The 23,192-nt window shown below is 35.6% G+C and overlaps 1 protein-coding gene across 3 annotated transcripts in view; it reads right to left on the reverse strand.

The window, feature by feature from the left end:
- Positions 1 to 23,192, reverse strand: part of VWA8 (von Willebrand factor A domain containing 8) — a 183,371-nt gene that overhangs the window by 76,899 nt on the left and 83,280 nt on the right. For all 3 annotated transcript variants that reach the window (XM_064408684.1, XM_064408685.1, XM_064408686.1), the window contains 5 exons: positions 20,150 to 20,226; positions 8,080 to 8,155; positions 7,309 to 7,444; positions 5,875 to 5,994; positions 3,755 to 3,960 (listed from right to left, as the gene is read on the reverse strand). In XM_064408684.1, the coding sequence (XP_064264754.1) occupies positions 3,755 to 3,960; positions 5,875 to 5,994; positions 7,309 to 7,444; positions 8,080 to 8,155; positions 20,150 to 20,226 (615 nt within the window). The remainder of the gene's footprint in view (positions 1 to 3,754; positions 3,961 to 5,874; positions 5,995 to 7,308; positions 7,445 to 8,079; positions 8,156 to 20,149; positions 20,227 to 23,192) is intronic.

Raw genomic sequence — 23,192 nt, forward strand, 5'->3', positions numbered from 1 at the left:
TTTTGTTTTCAACAATTGTATACTTTTATTTATATATTTTATGCTTTATTTGATAGAGAATTTGACTTAGTGAAAAAGCTGTATGTTTTTGGATCTAACATGCCATGAGGATATGTATTGCTACAGTCTGTGTAAAATCTATGAGCAAAATTGTATAATCTCCAGTAGAAATCAAGAATCTTAATTCAAATATGCTACACCCATTGAGGTCTACTGTACTTCTACCACTGCCCTGAAAAGAAAATGATAAATTATCTGGTATTCAGTCTGTAATGAGTCCAGACTTTTTGTTTAGACTTCTACCTTGTGTTCTCACTAATGCGCATTTCCCTATGTATGTCGGTGCCTCCAGATATCTGTTTGTGGCACAGATATCTGTGCTCTTGGTTTCCCCCTGCATCCACCTCTACATCCTTTTACCAAATGTTGCCAGCTTTCTCTGTGCCTCCTCAGTTGTCCTACAGTAGGTCCAGAAGCACCATGTCTGTGGCCCATCCTGAGTGACAGACATAGTAATTGATTAACAAGTACTCGGGTCTTTAGTGGGCATCATCTACTGCCAAACGAAACACTGAATTCTCCTCCTGCAATTTCAATCAGCTCCTCCCTGTCACATAGCCACTGATTTTGATTAAACCAGCAGAAACCTAATTATCTTTGAAAATTGATAACTGAGATCCATTGTGACTGGCCAAAAGGGTAAAAGGTTTCTAGGCAGCAAAGTGAGAAGGGATATAAACTGTTACTTGATAAGCCTAGCTTCCTTTTGAGATTAGGCTGAACATTAAAAAAAAGGCACTATCTTACCACAAAAGCTTATTGAATAGGCCTTAAAACCTGATGATGAGTAAACTCTGGGGCCAGAAGGTTTCTTAGGCATTTACTGCTTGAAAACTGTTGTACTAGTGCCTACTATTAGGAAGCAAGCTCAGACATGAACAAGAAAGATGACTGAGAAGAAAAAATCTCAGATTTCTGAAACTAGAGAAGAGTTAGTAAAAAAGCTATTGCCATTTTATTTAGACTAATGTGGCTTTCATGATTAACATCTACCAAGGTCTCGTGAAAAACAGCATATTAGATTGCAGAGAAGCAGTCACAGCATACCCTGGTTACAGGCACTCAACAGAGCAAGGGCAGAGCTTCTGAGCTTACCCATAAGCTACTATTAACATAAAGACTTTTGACATTTGACAGACTGAAAACTAGAGGGGAGCAAGACAAAAAGGCTGTATCCAGGTCACCTGCCAACTAGAGCTACAAGACCCAAATTCTGGATGCAGAATGTGAGGAGAAAAAGTTGCAGCAATCAAGTTAGGTACCTGCATTAGACAACTCTCTCTTGCTATGCCTGCAGTTTTGGGTTTTCAAAATAGTTTGGTGTCTCAAGCATCACCAAAAACACCTTTCCCTAAGAAAAAGTTAGTATAGAGGCAATCTAGCTCTGAACACAACGTCTAAACGACAACTAAATTACCACATGTTCCCTACTTGCATAATCTTTAGGGGAGGATAATCTTGTAACTGCACTCCCTATGTGTATGCTAAATGCTGAAGATCACAACTGGTCAGAGATTAGCCTAACAATATGCTGATACCATAGCAATCGGTATATTTTTAACTGACACTACTCCTGATGTTCAGATGTGCTCTCAGACAGTAATCAGAAGCAACTTTTTCATCCAAAACATCCAACCTTTTTTTACACAAGCAAAAAATTCCAAAATTATGTGAAAGAAATCAACACAATAGTACAAAGAGAACAGGGCTGTGGAACTGCTGTAAGGGAAATCGTTTAACAACATGACTAACTTCCCTCCTTCCTTCCTAAGCACCAGCAATTTTATTGACTCATTTCCCTCCTTCCTCCTTCTTCTCTACCTGAAGACCTAAAAGTTTCTTACTTTAGAATAACCATTATGTTTATACTCATTGTTTACATTTGGCTACTCCCAGTTTTTTATTATTCAAACTGAAAACCAAGTTACAGTAAACAAAATGTTGCATTCTTGCTATGAGACTGGGATCTTGAAAATAAATGTTACAAAACAAGTCAAAGATGCATGTTGGAGATGTATTTGGATATTTACTCTGAAAAAGGTGAAAGCTTAGCAGATGGGAAACTTCCCCACTGAACTGCACCCAATGTCCAGGTTGAAGTGACCGTACTAATCTGCTTAAGTGAAGGAGACAGAAGCAGACAGTAAGAGCCCTTAAGACAATTAGCAATGCAGCTCTTTCAATCTCCAATTAGATGCTGTTCACACTCAAATAAAACAAGAATTAAGTCTTATGTTTCTGCACCAATCACCAACAGAAATCAGTACAACTTCAGGTTACTTGGAGATAGATAATGAAGGAAAGAAGCTAGGAAGGAAGGAAGGAAGAGCAGAAAGGTACGAAGACAAAAAGGAGTTAATTTAACAAACACCTTAAAAATTAGCTTCTCAGCAGCACGGCAGATATTCCTCAAGTCTGCAATTTTTCCACTGTCATTTTGAATGTAACTGTGTGTTTAGAGATCAGCATGTACATGTTCTGTCAGGTGATAAACAAATACCTATCAGCTGGCAATGGATCCTAAGAGACTGCTTTGCTTATGTGTTTATCTGGATTCCTCAGCCTTTGGGTCTGAATCTTCCTAACCCTTAGCACAATGTTACAGAGCATTATCTTTTCTTTCTATTATTGATAACATAGTAGCATCAGTTTGTCTTGAGACCTTCTTGCACTCTAGAGACCACAGAACACAAAACTCTATCCTCCCCAGAAATGTAGATGAAGATTTTTAAAAGCAGTAATTCCACCCTGCAGGATCTGAATGCCTGTGTATATGGCTGAATGTGTGTGAATATGTACATGGCCACAAACACAAAACTATCATGCAATCCTGTTATACTATGCAGCAGAAAACACAGGAGCAGTAGGTCCAAATTTTGAGAAATTATATTCTAATTGTATTAATTACATTAATTTCCACTATTTAAAAAATATCTAGGATTCAATAATTGAAGAAATGGCCTATAAATTAACAAACTACTAATTTTAGAACTATAAACAGAACAAAATAAAAGCAATGCTATTTCAAAGAGCATTAAGACACTTCATATTTCAAATGCTTCAGGCAAAAAAAATCCTTCAATTTATTAAGTCAGAAGTCAGATTTTACTGTTATATTTGAAAACCAGATCATCATTAAATCAGAATTCAGAATTTTGCAGTTAAATGTGTGTAGGAAGTAATCATGAATCCTAAGTATTCCCTTGGTGAGTTGCTATCCATCTAGCATTTTCCTTAGAAAAAATCCACTACAGATGTATTATTGTTATGCAGCAGGAATTTGTTTTTTTCACAGGAAAGGATTAAACCCAAAAATTTTATAGCAAAATAAAATAAACAGTTGTACTATCGTAGAAGTATTGTATGTTGAATGTGGTGTTTTATATAGAGGTCCAGTATGAACATTACACACAGTATTCACACTATGAAATTTTTTCTCACACAGTAGATTTACAGTCTTTTTCTATCGATAAATAAATATGCAGAAAAAATATCTGCCCATGTACATCTGTGACCCTTACCCTCTGACTATCTGAGCATCTTTAATATTATGCTTCTTTCAAAAAGTAAAGTGATTCACAAGAATTACATAAAAATACATGAACAATAATGGCATCTTCTTTCTGAAACCTTCAGGCACTAAAAAATTAGTATTGATGAACTCAAGTTTTCAATTAAATCTGCTGTACTGTACCTGTAAATGTTTTACAATGTTCACAACTTCTCTAGTTGAATAGGGGTAGTTAATAATTCCTTGGTCAGCTAAGCTCCTGAGCTCTCCAAAAGCAGCTACCAGTTTCTGCAGAATTGCCTCTGGAACATCGGGACCATATTGTTTAAGCATTGCCAGTTCTGACTGTGGTTTGGGATTATCAACAGCATGGCAACTAAAAATGTCCCCTACAAAGAAAAAAGAAAAAGCACAAAGTTAGATAATTTATAAAGAGGTATAAATCACATCACAAGAGGTATAAATCACATCACAACAGCCCCTTTACATTTAATACTGGATCTTTAATAGAAAAGATATTACTCAAAAGAATACTGACTACCAAGTTGCTAAAACTGTGAAAAATGTGAAGTATGACCTATGAAGAACATTGAGGTTTCTGGAAACACAGAGATCTCGCCTGTCATTTAAATGAAGCTGATATCATGAGGGAGAAATCAACTTCAAGAAGAAACACAAATCAAATGAATGCAAGAAAAAATAAGAGAAAAAAGATTTTAAGAAAACATAACTGGTTGACTGGAACCAACTTTTTAACTCCTTCAAAACACCATAGAATGCAGGGAAATCTTGAAATGCAGGAAAGCCCTAATGCAAACCCAGTTAAGAGGGCTAGAGGAAATACTGAATTTATCTTATCTTTTCTCTCTGCCTGTCTTGAAGTATGGTAAGAAATTTGGCAAGACATTATTTCTATACATTAGCATTATATTGATACCAAACAATCTATGAATCGAGTTTATTCATAAAAAGTCTCTGAACAGCTATACAAAACTTTGAAGAAGCATTATCAGCTCCTGCAGAAAAAGGACGAAATAAAAGCAGAAGAGACCCTAAGTTGGAAAAATAATATCAATAAAGAACCCCAAAGACCCCAACCACACCTTTGCCATGTGGATCAAGAGCAGTAACACGGGGATGATTGGTTTTGTTTAAAGGATGCATGTAAGGAAGGAAACTAGGCTATGAAAAATAAACACAACAATAAATTCTCTTGGGGCAGCACAACTTAATGAAATTCAGAGTCAATGAGTTTCAGACAGAGAATGTCCATTCAGTGGGAACCTCACCTGAAAAACAAAGAACTACTAGGTGATATGGAATTGGGTTTGCAACTGCTTTTCTGAGTATGTTATTTCTTGCAGAATTAAGCATTATGGCCAAAATTAACAGGCAAAACCACATAAATTAAAGTTCCTGCATAGAAATGGTCAAGATAACATAGATAATACAGTCAGTGGAATCTGGAGGGTATTCAGTTCACAGCCATCATGTAGCAACAATGCCAAACCTTGCCAGAGGCCCACTTAGAATAACACTGGGCTATACAGGCCAATGAATTCTTCACCACCTGCCCCTGTGCAACTTAATTTCTTGTTTTTGCTGTAGGATGAAGCTCTAGGGAATCTTTGCTGACACACAGAATTTCTGGGACCTACCAAGAGTTTTCTAAAATAAGGCTTCTGTTGATATGAAAATCGTTGGTGTGAAATTTGGACAGCTTTACCTGATACTGAGATAAATTCAGTATCTTGTCAAACACACATATTTTACTAAGGCCATATGCATGGAGAGGCAAGTAAAGAATAAGAAGCAGGTAGCACAAGTGCTAGCAGCAAAAAATACAGTAGCCTTTACTACTGAAAGCAAAGAAAAGAACCAACCATCAAGCTACCATCTCTTGTACCAAACAGGAACAGTACCTGAGCTGTGGCTTGTTTGATATGGGAACAAAAAATAGTGAGCAGTTGAGAGAGCTGTCAGATGTCAAGTTTACAGTTAATTTATTTGCAATACTTGTATACTCTATACACTCATTAACAAAGATTTCCATAATCTTGTGTCTGCAATGTCCATCCAGATTCCATAAAACAAAATAGTTTTTACACAGATGATCATATACAGCTTTTTCATTCAGGGCAAGTTTGGGCACTTTTATTAAGATACATAAATTTACATTATAGTCTTAATATCTTATGTGAAACAAAGTATCAATATGCATTTCTCATGAAATCTAATTAATAAAGACAGATATTCTATTAGTCAAATCTATTAAAGATCACAAATTAATACGAATCACTCACCTAATGTGCCAAAAAAGTCATTACCCAAGAAAGGAAATCCAGGCCTATTTGCCAGAACTATCATTCTAAAATCAGGATGAATAACTATTACGTTTTCTCTCCCCTCTACATGAGCATGATCTGGAAAAGAAATAAAATATATTACTTGCATATCTAAGCTTTGCAATACTGCATGAATGACCATAATTAAATTAGGTGAAAAATTCTCAGAAGTAGAAGAAAAATTATTCTAATATAATTACATCCTTCTAAGAATTAGAAGAACAGTTACCAAAAAAAAGGGCTCAATAGCTTCTTACATGTCATTCAACTGAGTTTTCTAGCATTCATTTTAAAGTTTCATTTTGTTTCACAAAAATGTAACCAAAGTGTTTAACTGAAAAAACATAACAATGCATCCACTGTTCTTGGGGTGTAGACTTTATATTTATAAAGTTTCCTTTATATTTAATTTCATTAAAATGGTGAAGCCAATGGTGAATAAAATGTGATTTTATATAGGTCTGGCATTATTTGGTCTGGGAAGACAGGACTAAAATTCCTCTTGGTTACTATGAAATTTGTAGATACAGAGATACATTTTTAACATATGTGAAGACTCTGGTTCTCCAAAACTACTCAGACTGGCCCCATTCAGAATCTTGTTCCCTTTCAGCATGATTCCAGTGGCACATGGTGTTTAGAAATCTTTTAACTGCCTCTAAAAAACTACAATAATACTTAGGACTGGCTAGCAAAATATTTTAGAATAAGCCAACCTAGAGTTATAATGACAAGCAAAAGTCAAGTGGGCCATGTGGGTATTGAATGATTGCTAGACTCAAACATTAGTCCAATATTGTTAAAATAAAACTAATTATATAAAGTATTTTTTTGATATTTTTTTGAAAAATAATGAAAAATATTTATTTCCTGGAACTCAGATGAATTAAATTCCATCTAATTACACATAGCCTCATCCTGCAGGATATATTTAAATAATGAAGTAAGCATATAATCAAGCAAGCATATACAATACTTGATTAGATAAAACCCTTAGCAATCTGACCCTAGATATAGTCTTATCTTCCTTTATTCCAGACCTGATCCAATGACACCCCAACTGTCTACAGGGGTATAAGCAAGATCATAATTTTCTCAACTAGATCTTTATTTCTTATGGGGAATGAGAAGCAGAGGGGTCAAGTTACACTTTCTGGGTTTAGGGTTTTTTTTAATTCTTCAGCAAAATACACAAGAATGCTAATTTAAAAAAAAAACTTAGTGGCTATTGCCAAAGTAGTAGAGAAAATTAACGTAAATTCTTTAATTGCAAACTTTTTAGCAACAAACAATTTATTCATTTGGACTGGTCTGTGTTGCTACTGAGCAACTGAAAACCAGCAACATGTTACATTTCACTGTAAATAATGAATACTCTTTCGTTCTACTTACTGGCAACAATTCGCCTTCCATCTGACAAAACCATTTCCCCACTTTCTACTAAAGTTTTTAAGATACAGGTAACATTTGTTGGTGCTTTGTCCGCCTCATCAATTACCAAAATATGTCCAAACTTCACGGCTTTTACCTAGAAGAGAAAGGAATCATAACATCACTCCTGGCCAAAACCCTGCAAGGAGCTGCATTTCTGATTTCTCAGTGAGTAGCAGTGACACCTCAGTGGCACTGAGACAAGAAAGGGACTCAGAACAGGGATAAGCTGTGACCAAACCACAACAGAAGGAAGAGAAGGCAGGTGAGACAAGGGTGTTGGGTGTTTCCATTTTTCCTGGATAGGGATGGAAAGGGAGGGAAGTGAGAAGCTTGACTGAATGATTTGGAGCGCAGACAGAGATGTGCGAAGCCAGTTCGCATCTAGACTTTCAACATGTAGCTGAAAGAACTGAAGAATGGCTGCAACATTCAGTTTGGAGCCCAACTCAGCATGTAGGTGTGAGGTGCTACAAAGGAGAAGTAGGCAGTTAGAATGCGACAGGTTAATATTAAATTATTTTCCATACTCATTTTGTATGTGGGGACTCCCAAGATCATCATCTTATTCACATTTGGCAAAGCAAACATGACAAATGTGACCAAATAAAAATTAATAAAATGTTTGTAACTATACTCACTCACTGTGCCATGAAAAATCAAATCACCAACAGTTTAAATCAACATTAATTCAAACATTTCCAAATATAAACTCCAAAAGGTACTACTGACCAGTGGTGAATCTTCATATATAATAAGACCATCCTTTACAGAAGGTTGTAGGGTAAGGCTTTGTACAGTGGTATCCCTGAAATATGGAAAAACAGATGGTATTAATTAAAATTACACAGGAATGTTAGTTACAATAAAATGCAAAATGAAGAAATGAAAAACTGAATAGTGTCTTTCTAATAGGAAAAAAATATTTTTTAGAATACTTAAATAACTGGGAACAGTAGTGTGCCCACTTAGTGGACAAATGTGAATATCCCTGCCTCTGCCCGAACTTTCACAGTAGTTCTCTATTTCTCATAAACCCTGAAAACAAAACCCCTGAGAAAAGAATCAGTATTTTTCGTATACAGGTACATTATTGATATTACTATTTCTAGTTACGTATGCTGAACCTGTCATTTATGTGACAAACAGGAATTGTTACTGTGTGTTCTTCTCCACATATTATTATGCAAATAAACCCTACAAACAAACCCAACAACCTATCATGTGGAATCCTTAAAATAAATTATTTTTAGTTCTAATTCCTACTGGTTTGCTACATTTTATATCATTAACAGTATAAGCTCTTAGATGGTGCAGAGGCTTCAGTAGCAGTTTCTTTCTGAAATTTTATTTGTCTTTGAATTGCTCAATTACCTTTTCTTCAAATTTAAAATAGTGCTAATTCAAATCTGTAATGAGAATATTCCTTAATCTTCACTATTTAATCTATTTTAAACACCACTGAATGTACAGCTAAAAAAACCCAAAACAACAAAACAGTTGCAACTCAGAAAAGTGAAGCAACAGACAACACCACAATGGATTCACCTACATAAAATATGTCCATAACCTAGGGAAAGCCCCTCCTGATTGTATAAAATACTTGCCCAGACCTTTGTCATGATCTATATAACCCCCATTTACTTTGGTGTTCAGGTGGATCAATGAGCTGGAGAATAATCCAGACCTGGATCATGACAGAAGGTCCCCATGACTCCCACTTTCGCGGGCAACAAGAAATTCAATCTTAGGGCAAATTGGTTTTGCCATCCCTTTCTGTCTGCATTTCAAAATTTGGATTAGTCTGTGTCAAAAGAAGATGGGCTGATTACAGACAAAACCCATCAGGAAAACCTCTCTTAACACTGGTTGAGATCCACATACTGGTACACTGGTAAGGTTGGTAACCTTTGGACTGTATGTAACATTTGATACAACAAAAATCTCTTACCTTTCACAGCTGTGCTGTGTAACAAAACTGTTTGTTTAAGCCTAGCTGACTCACTCTTTCAAACATCCACTTAATTCTATCTTTAATTTTGCAACACCTTGTAAAAACCAACAATTCTGATAAGTTCCATGGGTACAGGAAATCAAACAGTACTGTTAGCAGCACACTATTAAGTGGCCAGCTTCCAAATACAGTTTTAAACTGAGAGGATAACTTGCACATTTCCTTTATTTGAAACTGCTGTCAGCAGGATTTCTGTCCCTAATCACTAATAATTTCTTGTTTAGTTTTGAGCCCACAATTCATTTATCCCACAGTTTCCATGCACAGAAATAAAGCAGAGGGCAGAAAGAGAGACATTGAATGTTTGGCTACTTGATCTGTACTTTAATCCAGAAAGGGAAAGGTTACCAAGATGGGACCACATTGAATTCAATTAACCCTGTCACAAATAGGCAACCCTACACCAAATAGTTATATTAACATTGTATTCACTTGCAACATATAATTTTTTAAATCATTAAAATAAGCAGTAGCACTAATCTATTATCTTATAAATCCTACTGTGGACACAAAAACAAAGTTTCTACTGTCATCTTGTGTGTCTAAGCAGCTTATACACTGGACAGCGAAATCAATAATAGATCCAAAAATAACAACAAACCAATGATTTTTATTTCTTGAACAGACATTATTTAGGGACTAAATTTCAGATTGTATGTATCAGCCTACCTCCACTACCAGTTAACATTTCGGGTTCAAGCCTATATAGTTGCAGTTGCAGAAGAATTTTAAAATGCATAAACCAAATGCTAGACTCACAATCACAGTTGCTAATTAGTCAGAAATAACTCAAGGAAAAATGTTCTGAGGAATTATTACAAGGTAAAAAGGGGAAGAATTTGTCAAATTTGAACTGTGATCTCTTTAAAGTAATAGAAAGATGAGAAAATGAGGGAACCCAAGGATAGCATAGATCAAGAATAATGTAAAGGAAGATGAATTACAGGATGTTTTACAGATCATAAATTTGCACTTAGGAGATAATGCATGAAAAACAATAAAGTAAACAAAACACATCAGGAAATGAAGATCTCTAGTGAGGTGTGGTGGATGGTCACAGGTGATGACACAAGAAAAGACAAAAATATCAAATGATGTTTTACTGTAACATGAAACAGTACTTTACTTTTGCTGAGCGAGTTAATCCTCTGGCTCTGCAGAGATTACTTACAACCCCCTAATACGGAATACTAAATTGTGCTTAGTATTCCGTAATAATCAGCAGCCCACACAAATCCTTAGGATGATCTCATTCTTCAGAGAAGACAGAATTGACATATTTTTGGGGAAAATAAACACTACAAGAGTTTACTATTCATTTAAGTGCTATTACGAAAGTAGGATAATCAGAAAACATACAGAAGGTATCAAACTGAAATAAAAACTGACATTCTGAATCTATCTTCTATTTTTTTTTTCTTATTTTATCTTTCTTCTGCTTTGTTGATAGTCAGCCTTAGTATTTAAGGAAATACACTGGGGGATTTGCAATGTATTAAAGAAGTTAAATGTAAGTCAAATATTAATGCAATTGGCTTGAAAATTTAAGTGTATGTGAAACTCCTGTATTTGCTTAGGCTATTACATTCAGACATGTATGAATGATTTTACAAGGGTTATGACAGATCAATATTATTTTCCTTTCAGAATCATATGCTATACACTTATATATCATTAATTTCTGTTCTTAAGAAACCTACCATGATCCAAACACAGTAAAGAATGGCTAAAAATAAACTGTCTCCTTAGGGTTTTTCATTAAATTTCCACTTTGTAATGAATTATGTAAAGGCATTGAAATATAGAAACATAAAAATACACTAAGTCTGAAATATTTTTGAACAACATAGAAAGCAGTATTTCCTAAATGCAAAATATGTCTGGCACTCAAAATTCCCACAGGAAAGGAACTAAAACCTCCAATTCACTTTCACTTAGTAATAATAGCACCTTAATAATAACAACTAACCAGCTCTAGCAAAGACATGAATACCAAAACCTCCCAATTTCATCACATTCAGCAATGAAAATAGGTCTGACACAAAGAAGCAGGACTGTAGGAATGTAGAGTGAGAAAAACTATCTGACATACTGTCATCTTACTCAACTGAACTGATTTTGGTTTCGCCTGACAATAAAAGCAAAATACGAAAAGCTCACTAATGTCTTTCCTAAGAATGTACTTTTATCAAGGAAGCCATTCTCACAAGTGCTCCATTTAAAAAGAAAAGAGAGGAAAAAAAAGAGAAGAAATATTTACTACTGAAATATATCAACTCCTCTGACAGAACCACTCAATTCATAGTAGGACTTCTGAGAATTCTTCTCATGTTTTTTATTAGCTCATATTGCTGTCTTTTATTTATTTTTTGCTACTGCTGCATTATTTACCCTAAAGGCAGCTATTTCTGAGGTCTGCAGACTGACTTGAACATACTGCTGTGACAGTTTCTGTTTCATTGACAGCCATGCCTTCCTTCTGGAGAACAACTATGAACTGTGTCAGGAGAAATTTCCATCAACCTCAGAGAGTTAGTTGTTATCCTCTAGCTTAACAAAAGGTGTTCCAACACTGTAATTTAAGATTTGAGTCCCCAGGAAGGCTTATGCCCCGAAACAGGACACGGTGTCAGGGCCCCAGCTAACATCACAAACACATTCCCTGGAGTTACTTCATCTTGACAAGTGCAGAAGAATACAGTCCTGGCTTCTGTATGTACTTACAGTGAGGCTAAAAAGGTAAGAGATTATTTGTGCAAGGCAACCTTATGTTCTAGGGGTCCCTGCTCATGGTAACAAGGTTACATAAACCAAGCTCAGGTTTGGCCTTCTTCTGATTTACTGCACAGAACTTTATGGTAGTTGAAAGGAAAAATCAGAAATGTAGAATGTATGCTCTAGAAATTATTCTTCATTTCTGTGAGGCATCTGTTATCTAAATACCTATGTACCTAGATATGTATTTATTCTCAATTACATGTCAATCAGACATGAATATACCCATCTGTTGTGACCTAATTTGAAAGAGTATTTGAAAAATAATTAGTCCAAAGGCCATTTGAAGCTGTTAATTGGTCAGTTAATCTACTAATGGATAATCCTGATGAAGAGCAGGCAATCCCAACACAAAGAATCAATCTGCACGATTTTGACATTTACAAATTAATTTCTTTAGTCAACCCATCACAGAGCCATTGCATTGCATTATCTGACTGCTATGTTTAGGTAATTCTGAAATATCTGAAAAGCTAACCAGATGTCTCATTGCTCTGTTAAAAAGGACCCTGTAAAGGCTTTTTGACTTATCTGTATGAACTGATAATTAAATCCACCTTTTTTTCCTGCTAGGCTGTTACAGCTACTCAGCAGGACATAAGTTTGTTTAAAATGCAAGAAATTATTTTCACTATAAAGGTACTCATTACTCAGTACGACTGCAGGTGGCAGAAGAAAGGTCAAAGGGAATTATGTTTAATTCATGTTATATGCTTAAATCTGTAGTTACACAATTACTTGTATGTGATCCATATGCCAAAACAAGAAGCAAAATTCACTCACCCTAATTGTAAAATCCATAAATGGGGAAACATGACACCCTGCAGCTCCCCTTATTGCTTGTAAGAATACGTTTAATTGAGTAAACAGCGAGAAACTCTTACTTCAGCTTTAGAGGAAAATGAAACAACAGGGTCTTCTAACCTGAACTATTTCTCTCTAACAGCCATGCAAGCAGCATATTAAAGCTGAATTCAATTCCTACAAAAAAGACAAATAAAGTGGCTTTCTGGAAGCAGCACCTGGAATCTGACAATAGCAGAGCTAATCAGCCAGTTTATGAAAAGCTAAGATTGGAAACAGAGACCATCAGCTGGCATGAAATCTTGTAAGCTTTGCATTGCAACTCTGTATTGGCTGAAAATGTATTTAAGAAAACAGGTAAAAAACAAGTAAAAACCATAAAGATACCCATTATATAGTCAATGCACTCAGAGCTTCACAATATAAATCTTCATGACAAAAATATGTCATCTTATTACTTATTTCCAAACATGAGCTATATAAAGAATAAAGCACACACTATAAAGTAAAATATTAAAAGAAAATAATCTAAACATTAATGACTCATGAATCATGAGGAAAAATTACCTAGACTTTTCTTTTGTGGCTGCCAACAAACAAAAACACAACACAACATCTCCCCCACCTTTGCTGTGTTCAACTGAAATAAACCAGTGCAGCCATAGAATACTTCTTTCAACAGCCCACTACAGAGATAACTTTTCTGTATTGTTCATTTTTAAAAACAGACCTGCAGAGCAGGTCAGCATTGAAGTTATTTCATGTGATCCCATATTCTTTCAAGAGATGATAATCAAATGTAACTCTGAGAACAAGTACAATATAATTCTAGTATCCACCTGTAAACCGCAAAGGAAGCTGTTTCTTCTGAAACAGCTTTTTTAATTAGAATTTTAAAAATCTGAAGTCAATAAAGCTGAAAGGGTAGTTTTAAATTATCTCAATAGGGGAAACAGATAATTAGATTTTATACTTATTACATGTGCTGAAAAAGACGGAAAGAAAATTAAGATCTAAAGATTAATGCACAGTTTGTAGTAAGTATTGCTTGTAGGGACACCATAAGCTCATTTTCCTACCTCAAACTCCCCATTAATTGGATTGTTAAAGATCACAGCAAAATTACATTTGTTTTGAAAATAATAATATATGCAAACTCAGGTAAGTTTTGGAAAAAGATCATCAGATTACTGTAATTTATTAGGGAACTAGAAAAGGCATAACACAAAATGCAGTAGATTTTTAAAATGAACTCTGTATCACCCTTTCCAATCATCAGTCACTAGAATAAATATAGTAACTCTGACAGAAAGATGTGATATTAAATCAAGGTGTTTTAAGCAAATTCTTTGTAAGGAAATGCATTGGGACACATAGAACAAGGTAGTAATGCATTGAAAGAGAATACTAAGACCATCAGATACAAAATAGAATTTCACTAGCAGTTAGTATTCCATTGACAGTGTCAAACATCACATTTACAACAACGATATATTGCTGTAGTGTATATGTAAATGCTTAGAAAAATAAGTTATCTCAGCTTGTAAGAAAAAGATTTCAAATGGAGAACTAAGACTTAACATGGCTAATTTGGGGGTAAACCTGTTTTATCAAAAGCTAAACAAGAAAACTCCCTACATTCTCTATTTCAAGAAAAGGCGTCACATCATATTTACAAGCTGTTCTAACACTTTTGCCTTCATAGAGAACAACCCTCACACACTAAAAAACATTCACTCTTTTTGTCATATGACTCTATGAAGATACATATTATCTTTTTTCACAATAAACTAATTTCCTAGAAGATTATTTTCTTGATACACAGGAGAACAATGTAATGAAACTAATCATTTCACATCTGCAGATTCACTGAGGTTTTAACAGCAGAAAATCCATTCACAGCCATCAATACATTGTTGATGTAGATTACACTGCAGTCTACACATCAAAAGCTTTATTTCTGTAAGTGATGGTGATGTTCTTATGCAGATCTATACACTGAAAACATTAGAGTTGAAGTTGATTAGCTTTACTTATTGGACTTCAGTGGCTACATCTGTACTGGTTCAGAGGAGGGATCCAGTTCTCCCACTAGCCAAGAATAACCAAGTTCCCATCAGAACAGAAAAGGATCAGTACTCTTTACTCATGATCACTTTCAATTGTATAGCGGAATGTCTGTGATAGACAGTTAGCAGAGGAGATTGTGGGCTCCAAATTTTGCATTTGCTACAGCTAATCTGTCACTGACACAGCATGAAGCTGGAAACATAACTGAGAAACTTCTGCTTAACAACCACTCATAATTTACATGTGCACCATAAGAATAAATAAATTATCTAGAAGTTACCAAATTTAATCTCATTAACACACTGTGTTCTGAAAACAATGTTGAGTCTGAAGTGGTTTCTTAATTCTCACAACTTTAACTGCTGTTCCTACTAACACATTTGAGCATCACCTAAGGACAGTGCAAATGTTTTCCTCCCATTCAACAACCACTGCTGGATTATAAAATTTAAGATTAAAAAAAAAAAAAGTTAAAATGAGTTTAAGACTACAACATTACTACAACATACCTAGAACAAGAGCTAGGGGTCATCCAGCTGCTACCTTGCAGAAATTGCTAAATCACAGAATCAGAATGGTTGAGGTTGGAAGGCACTTCTGGAGGTCATCTAGTCCAACCCTTCTGCTAAAGAGGGCCACATAGAGTCAAGGTACCCAAGACAGGGTCCAGCATCCAGATTTTGAATATCTCAAAAAATCAAGGAGCACAATGTACACAACTTTAAAGAAAATGTTTTGACATACAAAAATGAACTTCATGCCTTCCTGAACCTAACAAACACGTTTCTTAGAACACAGATGTTCTGCAATTAATTTTTTGTAAAGGCATTATCAAGACAGAGAGGTTTTTGTTTGCTATCAAAGCAGCTAAGAGCACAATTCATGATGGCAGATGGTAATTTCAGAGATTTCATGTTACCAGTAGCTCTTTTTGGCTACGTGACTTAAAGCAAATCCAACACCAGCAGAACAGCAGTGACAGCTTTCCCAGGTCTTGTTCTCCCCAATATTTTTTCCAGTTGTTTTAAGCTGCCTAAATTAGTAAATGAGAATAAACTACATTTAAATATTTATTTTATTTTTTATGCTTTTGTATTAAGCATAGCAGTGTATTTTGATGAAAGCTAAGATCAGATAACAACATATTACTCCAAAAAACTCCAGAAACTACCATAAAAATTGTATCATTAAAGTTTACATCTTCCTAGTCAAAGCCTAGGCTTTTAGGAAGCCTTCTATCAAAAGTCTTTTCACAATCCCCAAAGTCCCCACAAAACCAAAAAAAAACCAAAAACCAAACAAACAAAAAAAATTCTTCCAAAATCCCCGAACTGGAACAATAAATCAAGCTTGATTTCAATCAAGCTTGAAAACAGAAGGATAAATGCTGTAGTTCTGTACATATAGTCATCACAAAAATAGTAATTGCAAGGAGGAGAAATAATTCTAATTGAAATATAAAAACCAGCTTGAGAGTAAGTCTTAATTCCAAATAGAAGCAAACTTAAATGTTTAAATGACAGATAAAGAATGTCTTGCACCGGCAAAATCATTCTGTGTGTAAAATTAGTTTGCAATTTGATGATAAGAGAAGTAAAATTAATCTCTTTTTTCTTTGATCATATCAAAGGAGACAACAATTTAGAGTCCATGATACTTTCTTCTGACATTTTTATGTAGGAAAGCTGGGAGCTTACAGTTTTATACTTATCTATTGCTCTCATCAGTGCTAAGAACTATTTTACAGTCTTAACAGGGCATATTTTCTTCCCTGAGTCTCCTCTAAAGTTTTACTTTTTTTTTTCCTTATTTCTATGTAATCTTCTTGGTTTTAGAGATTTTGAAATTCAAAGCAAGACATCATGAGGGAATAAAAAAAGCAAGATATAATGAAACATAAATATACAATAAAGAATAATAAAGCAAGAAATCCTCGTGAGGGGAAGCAGAGGAGCATGCACTGAACTTTTCTCTGCGGTGACCAGTGACCCCAGGGAATGGCCTGAAGCTGTGTCAGGGGAGGTTTAGTTTGGAAATTAGAAAAAGGTTCTCCACCCAGAGGGTGGTTGGGCACTGGAACAGCTTCCCCATGGGAGTGGTCACAGCGTGTCTGAGTTCAAGAAGCATTTGGATGATGCTCTTGGGCACATGGTGTGACTCTTGGACCTGCATAGGGCCAGCAGCTGGACTTTGAGGATCCTAGTGATTCCCTTCCAACTCAGCACATTCCATGATTCTATGATTATCAGTTTCCATTAAAATTATTTCCCTGATTTAATAAAATACTAATTTAGTCTACCAAATTTAACTTCAGATTTTTGTGTAGAACCACTGGAAAATTCTTTCCACATCACTCACAGGGGAGACAGCAAAAGTAGTAACAGAAGGTTCATAAAATAATGAGGCTTTCCAGTGTTCATTAATTTAGAAGCAACACAAATACTTATTACATTAGCTTGAAGAACATCAAATTTTCTTACAGCCAGTTTCTTAGTTACTGTAAAATCAGTACATGTTTAATTTCTATAAGAACTCTTAAAAGTTCTTTGATATTAGACAAAATAAAGCTGTTGTTTATACTGTAAGATGTAGCCGGTGTCCCGGGTGAGCAAAATGGAGACAACCATACCAGAAGGGTAAATAAAATTGGGGATTTCTCTGCTGAAGTTTACTCTTGTAGGAAAGGAGGGACAGGGAAATCCTGGCAGATGGAAGTTCTTCCTTAACACAGGAAAGCAGCAAAATGCTTCATAAGTGCAGTCTGAGGAAGAGGCTGTGCTGAGCCTGTGCCATATTACCTCTTTTCATAACCCCACAATTAATGCAATGAGAGAGCTGGTCAACTCCTGATCAGCTAATATTACAAAGTATGCAAGAGAATGCAGTCAACTTTTTGAATAATTCATAAGCACACATTTTTCGTAATTTCTGTCATTACTAAATCTAATTGCAGCTTCCCTCCATTAAGATTTTCTGCTTTATGGTATCAAAATGATTGATAAGGCTTACAGATTTCAAGAATATAAAACTTCTCAATGAGATGCTGTAGGAAATGTTAAGAGAAAGGATTTATAGCCTACATAAGCAATCAAAACCTTTAAGTAAGGCTGACCCTTCCCATGTGAATCAGTTGCAGAGCAAGTAAATACAGATGTCCCTTTTTCTGTCTTTTATCTCCTCTCATCCTCTTGAAGTACAAGACATAAAATGTGAGATTTTAAAATGACTCCTGGTAATAGCTTATTGCCTCTAAGGTAAATACTCCCTGCTTGAATGTCATTGAACATATTTAGAGTTAGAACAGCAGAACTCCTTACACTCTTTCATCAAGACTGTAAAAAAGCCCCAAACCAACAAAAAACCCCACCCTAATGAACTTGTCAAGATCTGTAATTCAGGTATACAAGCACTGTTAAAAGCATTATATTTAGAAATACTTCCTTTAGCATGCTTAAAGGTATTTACGGTAGCTAGCTAGGAAATCTGAAGAAACACAGAGGGTTATCAAAGATGAAGTGCACATTGTAGAATATTTTCTAATAAAGTACATCTATGTCATAAGCTACTGACTGAATCTCCCCCACAAACTATGTAAAAGCTTACTAGAAACTGTTTGAGTTTTTTGTAAACTTGCTCTTACTTTGTTTTGAATCCAGAAGAGTGCACTAACAATACTCTAATCCTTGTTTAAACACCCTGTAAAGTATAACCAAAATATTATAGATTGAGTTCTTCACATAGCATTTCAAAATACTACCCAGGAAATAGAAATTTTTGATTTTGCTATATTCACAAATTATTTTCGTATAATTGCATAGGACTGCTCATCATTTTCTGCTTCATTTTCTACTTCAATGTCTCTCCAAACCCCAGTAATCATAAGCAATACCTTATAGAGACTGTAGAACACTGTATTGGCAAGACAATAAATGCACATTTTTCTTCCTAGTGATGTCTCAACTAGCATGCTGTAATTTATACATTCTACAGCTGCATGAAAACCCCAAACATGGTGCTTCTACAATGTTCTCCTGAGCTGTATGAATTCATATCAAGCACTGTTCTGCTTCATCACTGGAGAACACACAAAGGGACAGAAATAGTGCAGTACTTTGTGACATCATTGGGATTTGCAAAAATCACAGTGTATTTTATCCAGACAAAGTGGGTAGCTGTTCCAAGCAGGAAAGTTAACACAAAGCTGAAAGCAGGAGGTCACAAAATCAGTATTTCATATAGAAGTGACAGAAGTCTAGAATAAGTAGTATAAAGGAAAACAGCAGTAGAAAAGTAATGAGATGGAGCTATCCAAGTATCAGGAATACAAGTATAAGACGTTTGAAGACAAAAATCTGGGTGAGAAAATGAGAGAGAAAGTGTTACAGAGACTATGCTGCTAATGGGCAAAATACCAAAGACTGACATTTTCATTAGCACTATTTAAAAAACAGTGATTATGGAAAGAGACAGGGTGATGAAGCTAGGAAGTTGAAGACAAAGAGATAAAGATTAGGAACGAAGCTGAAATAGGATTCAGTTCAATTGAAAATGAGTCTTCTAGATATATTTATTCTTTATTTGCATTTATTAGTTTCAAGTGCATGTTATAAAAAGCAGGCAGATAATTTCCTATTATTTCAGCTTTTGAATTGTTTTCAGTTGGTTTGTTGTCTTGAAGTCTGACTTTTAGCTTCTGATGTAATTTTCTAATCCAAACTCTTATGGGTGAGAAAGAAATACATGCACTTAGCAGGAAAAAAGTCAAAAAACCTTTACTATGTAGAATGTTTCTTGTCTGATGAGTGATATATTCAAACAACTTTTCCCTCATACAATACCTCATGCTAGGGAAATCTTTCCAGAAATGACAGCAAAATAGAACTTGTTTTTTGAACAAAGTTTAGCATCAGAACACTTCTACTTCCTCATGTATCAAACAAGATGATTGCATCACATTCTTATACCTACTCCTCAACCTGTCAGCTTATTGCCTCTGCCAGACACATTCCTGTGGTCTGTGTGCTATTTAAGGGGCCTTTGTTCAAACAGTAAAAACACATTAATTTCAGAAACATGAGTTTTAATAGCACGAGAAATTTGATAAAAACAAAAAAGTATGGAAATCTAACACATTCTTACCTATGCAGCTGTAAATACTCTCTGGGTCTGTTTAAAAGGTGAAGGAATCTGTCAACCACCTTGTTTTTCCCAACTCCCTGCAGTAAACAAATATAATATTAAGACATAATACAGATGTACATATTTGAGAGTTATAAAGACAGAAAAGATAACTTGCCAAAATAGTTAAAATACTCTCCATACTCCTTCATAGGTAAATATAATTTCAATCTATTTCAGAAAATTCTGAACACAAGTTGATTACATGTATTTTATTATATATGTATATATTCACATAATACTTATCTGCCTTACTTGAAATAACTAGAAATAGGATTGTGTCCCTAGAGTTATGTCACACACGCTTACGCATCCTTTAAGTAACACAAATTTTTCCAGCCCTTTTAGTTCACAAAGGTATCACAATGTCAATGCTAGGAAGTTGTCTTGAACTTAATAGGCAAAGTTAATTCTTGGTAGTCATAGGACACATCCTGTAACTGTCACATAGAATTTGGGCACAGCCTTGATAATAGTAGCTGATCACATTCCACTGGAGTCATGAAAAGAGACCCAGATAGAATCAGAATTCAGATGGTGATCTATAACTCTATTGAAGGATGTCTGCATTAGCAAGCTGTGGAAAATGATGACAGTGAATTAGGTGCTGCCAACACCCTGGTGCACCCTATTAAAAGCGTTTTATGAACTGATATTTCAGTCCAGGTCTAACCTAGTCCCAGTGAAGGAGTTATCAAAGAACATGAATTAGGTGGGCTGCTGGGGAATACCCACTTCACTCTCATCCTAAGAGATGAGTATGTACTGAACTGCAGTAAGGAAATACCCTTCAAAAGTACATTCTAGGTCTGGTCTGGTCTGATATGCTAATGCAGATACAGACCAAGGTGACAGCTCACATACAGAAATTCTTATCCCTCCTGCAAGGAGTGGCTGCAGCAAGCTCAGCATGCCAGTGAGAGTGCTACAAGTTGCAAAGAAAAAGGAAAAAAGCCGAAGTAAAAGCTCAATCATAGACCAGCCAAAAGCTGTTTGACAAGACACTGTCCCTCTGCTGAGATTCTTCAGACTGCATGAATGTATCTAGTAGTCCACACCAGTGTAAAGAAGATAAATATAACCCAAAGAAAGATTAAAGAGATTAGATTAAACCAATTTGAGTTCCACTAATCTGCTTCACTTGGCATTGAAACAGAATAGGAGCCTTCAGAGCTGCAAGTTATGACATTTATGACTGTAAGTTCTAGCTGAGTGATGGTAACTGCCAGCTGCAGAATTGCAAACTGTTTAAGCTTCTTAAAATGGGACCACCGTCCCTCTGACTACATTTGTAAGAATGGAGAATCACACACATATGTATAATGAAATCACAGAAGGAGAGTTCTCACCATGAGAGCAGAGGAAAAAATACTGCAGAGGAAACAAAAATAGAACTACCTATATTCTACTGCAGACTTGACTCCCACACAGAAGAGCCAGCTCTGTTAGTGTTCTGCCACACGCCTCCTCACAAATCTTCTTCAGAAGAATCTACAGCTTTATAGAGGTGTAGTAAGAAGCTGCAACACACTTAACACCTTTCACAGTAGTTTCTGAAAACTGTCACCTGAAACAGCTCTCCACTGCTGTGAAAGGGGATGAAATTCTGCTCACAGGTTCTTGCACAAACTTATAGGACATACCCATTTGGGGGGAAATATTCAAGCTCAGAAATGTTATCAGTGACATTAAAAGTAATCAGAAACAGGCTAAGAATCCCCTACTGGTGCACACAGACAATTTTATTCACATATGTTTCCTGCTACTTTCAGTTAAATCATAAATGGGTGAATACACAGTAATATTTCTGATGTCAAGCACAAAACACCCATGCTGAAAGCAGCTTCCTTTCCTAAGAGAGCTAAAGATGGCTGGGCAGATGTCTGCACACAGCTTCTGCACCGATCCCAAGCAGATTGCGTATCCTGTTTCAGTGCAGAGTGGGACTCCAGCCAGCTGTGGCAAGTACAAAGATGATGAAATATATCAACATACTGAATCAATGTAAAACATACTTAATATTATACAAAGTGGTTACCGTAATTAAAAAAAAAAAGTCACCAAAGTAACCCAGTGAAGTCAATGGGAGCTGTGCCGGGACCACATCTTACCCTTTCTTCATTTTTATCTGTGGGTCTCGCCACACTCTCCGCATATTTCCTTTTATTTAAGTATACTTCAATTTCAGAACACCATACATTTTTTAAAAGGTGCATGCAATATTTAAAAGCCAAAAGGCATTCCCACCAGGTTTTAGCTATTATACACAAGTTAACATTGCCTAACTTCTAGACTGAACTCCTTCAGAGGGTACATTGTGTGCTTTCACAGAGGCTGTGGTGTACCACATAAAATCTTTGGTTGGCAACAGTAGCTGCAGCAAAATTCTCCTGAAAGCTTTTTGATTCCATCCCTCTACATTCCTACTTCATGACAAGTTACGATTCCTCTAGGTCTTAGCTACTCAATTGAGAAGTCACAGTATAACAGAATGGAAGGAAGGGACCAAAGATATTCAGAAGGCTCTAGTGCACTATTAAGAAACCCCAAAAAACAAGTTTGGATGAGTTTGTTCCTTAAGCAGCATGCATTAGTGAAAGGTCAAAAAGAGCAGGTTTTTTCCAAATTTACCTTACCTCTGTGGGATAAAGAATATGCGTAGTAGTCTTCTTCAGGTGAACAAGAAATGCGGAAAATGCTAACCTCATTTTGGAAAAATAAAAACCAAACCAACTCTAGTTACAGTAATTTCTTGTTTCTACCCAGGAAACAAGAAATTACAAAAATGGCAACAAAGTCACCCTCCTTTGCCCTCACTGCCAAAGATCAAGCCAGATCTTCTGGACACTCACACAACTAGCAGTAAACTATTTAAACAGGAATAACCTGAACTACCTTTCATATGAACATACTAAAAGACTGAGCTGAACTTGGATTGGATTCAGAACCTAATCTCATATAATTTTGCAATTATTGCAGGCTAAGGTAATGTTCAGAGGACAAG

This window comes from Passer domesticus, chromosome 2, assembly GCF_036417665.1.
Source record: "Passer domesticus isolate bPasDom1 chromosome 2, bPasDom1.hap1, whole genome shotgun sequence".
NCBI lineage: Eukaryota > Metazoa > Chordata > Aves > Passeriformes > Passeridae > Passer > Passer domesticus.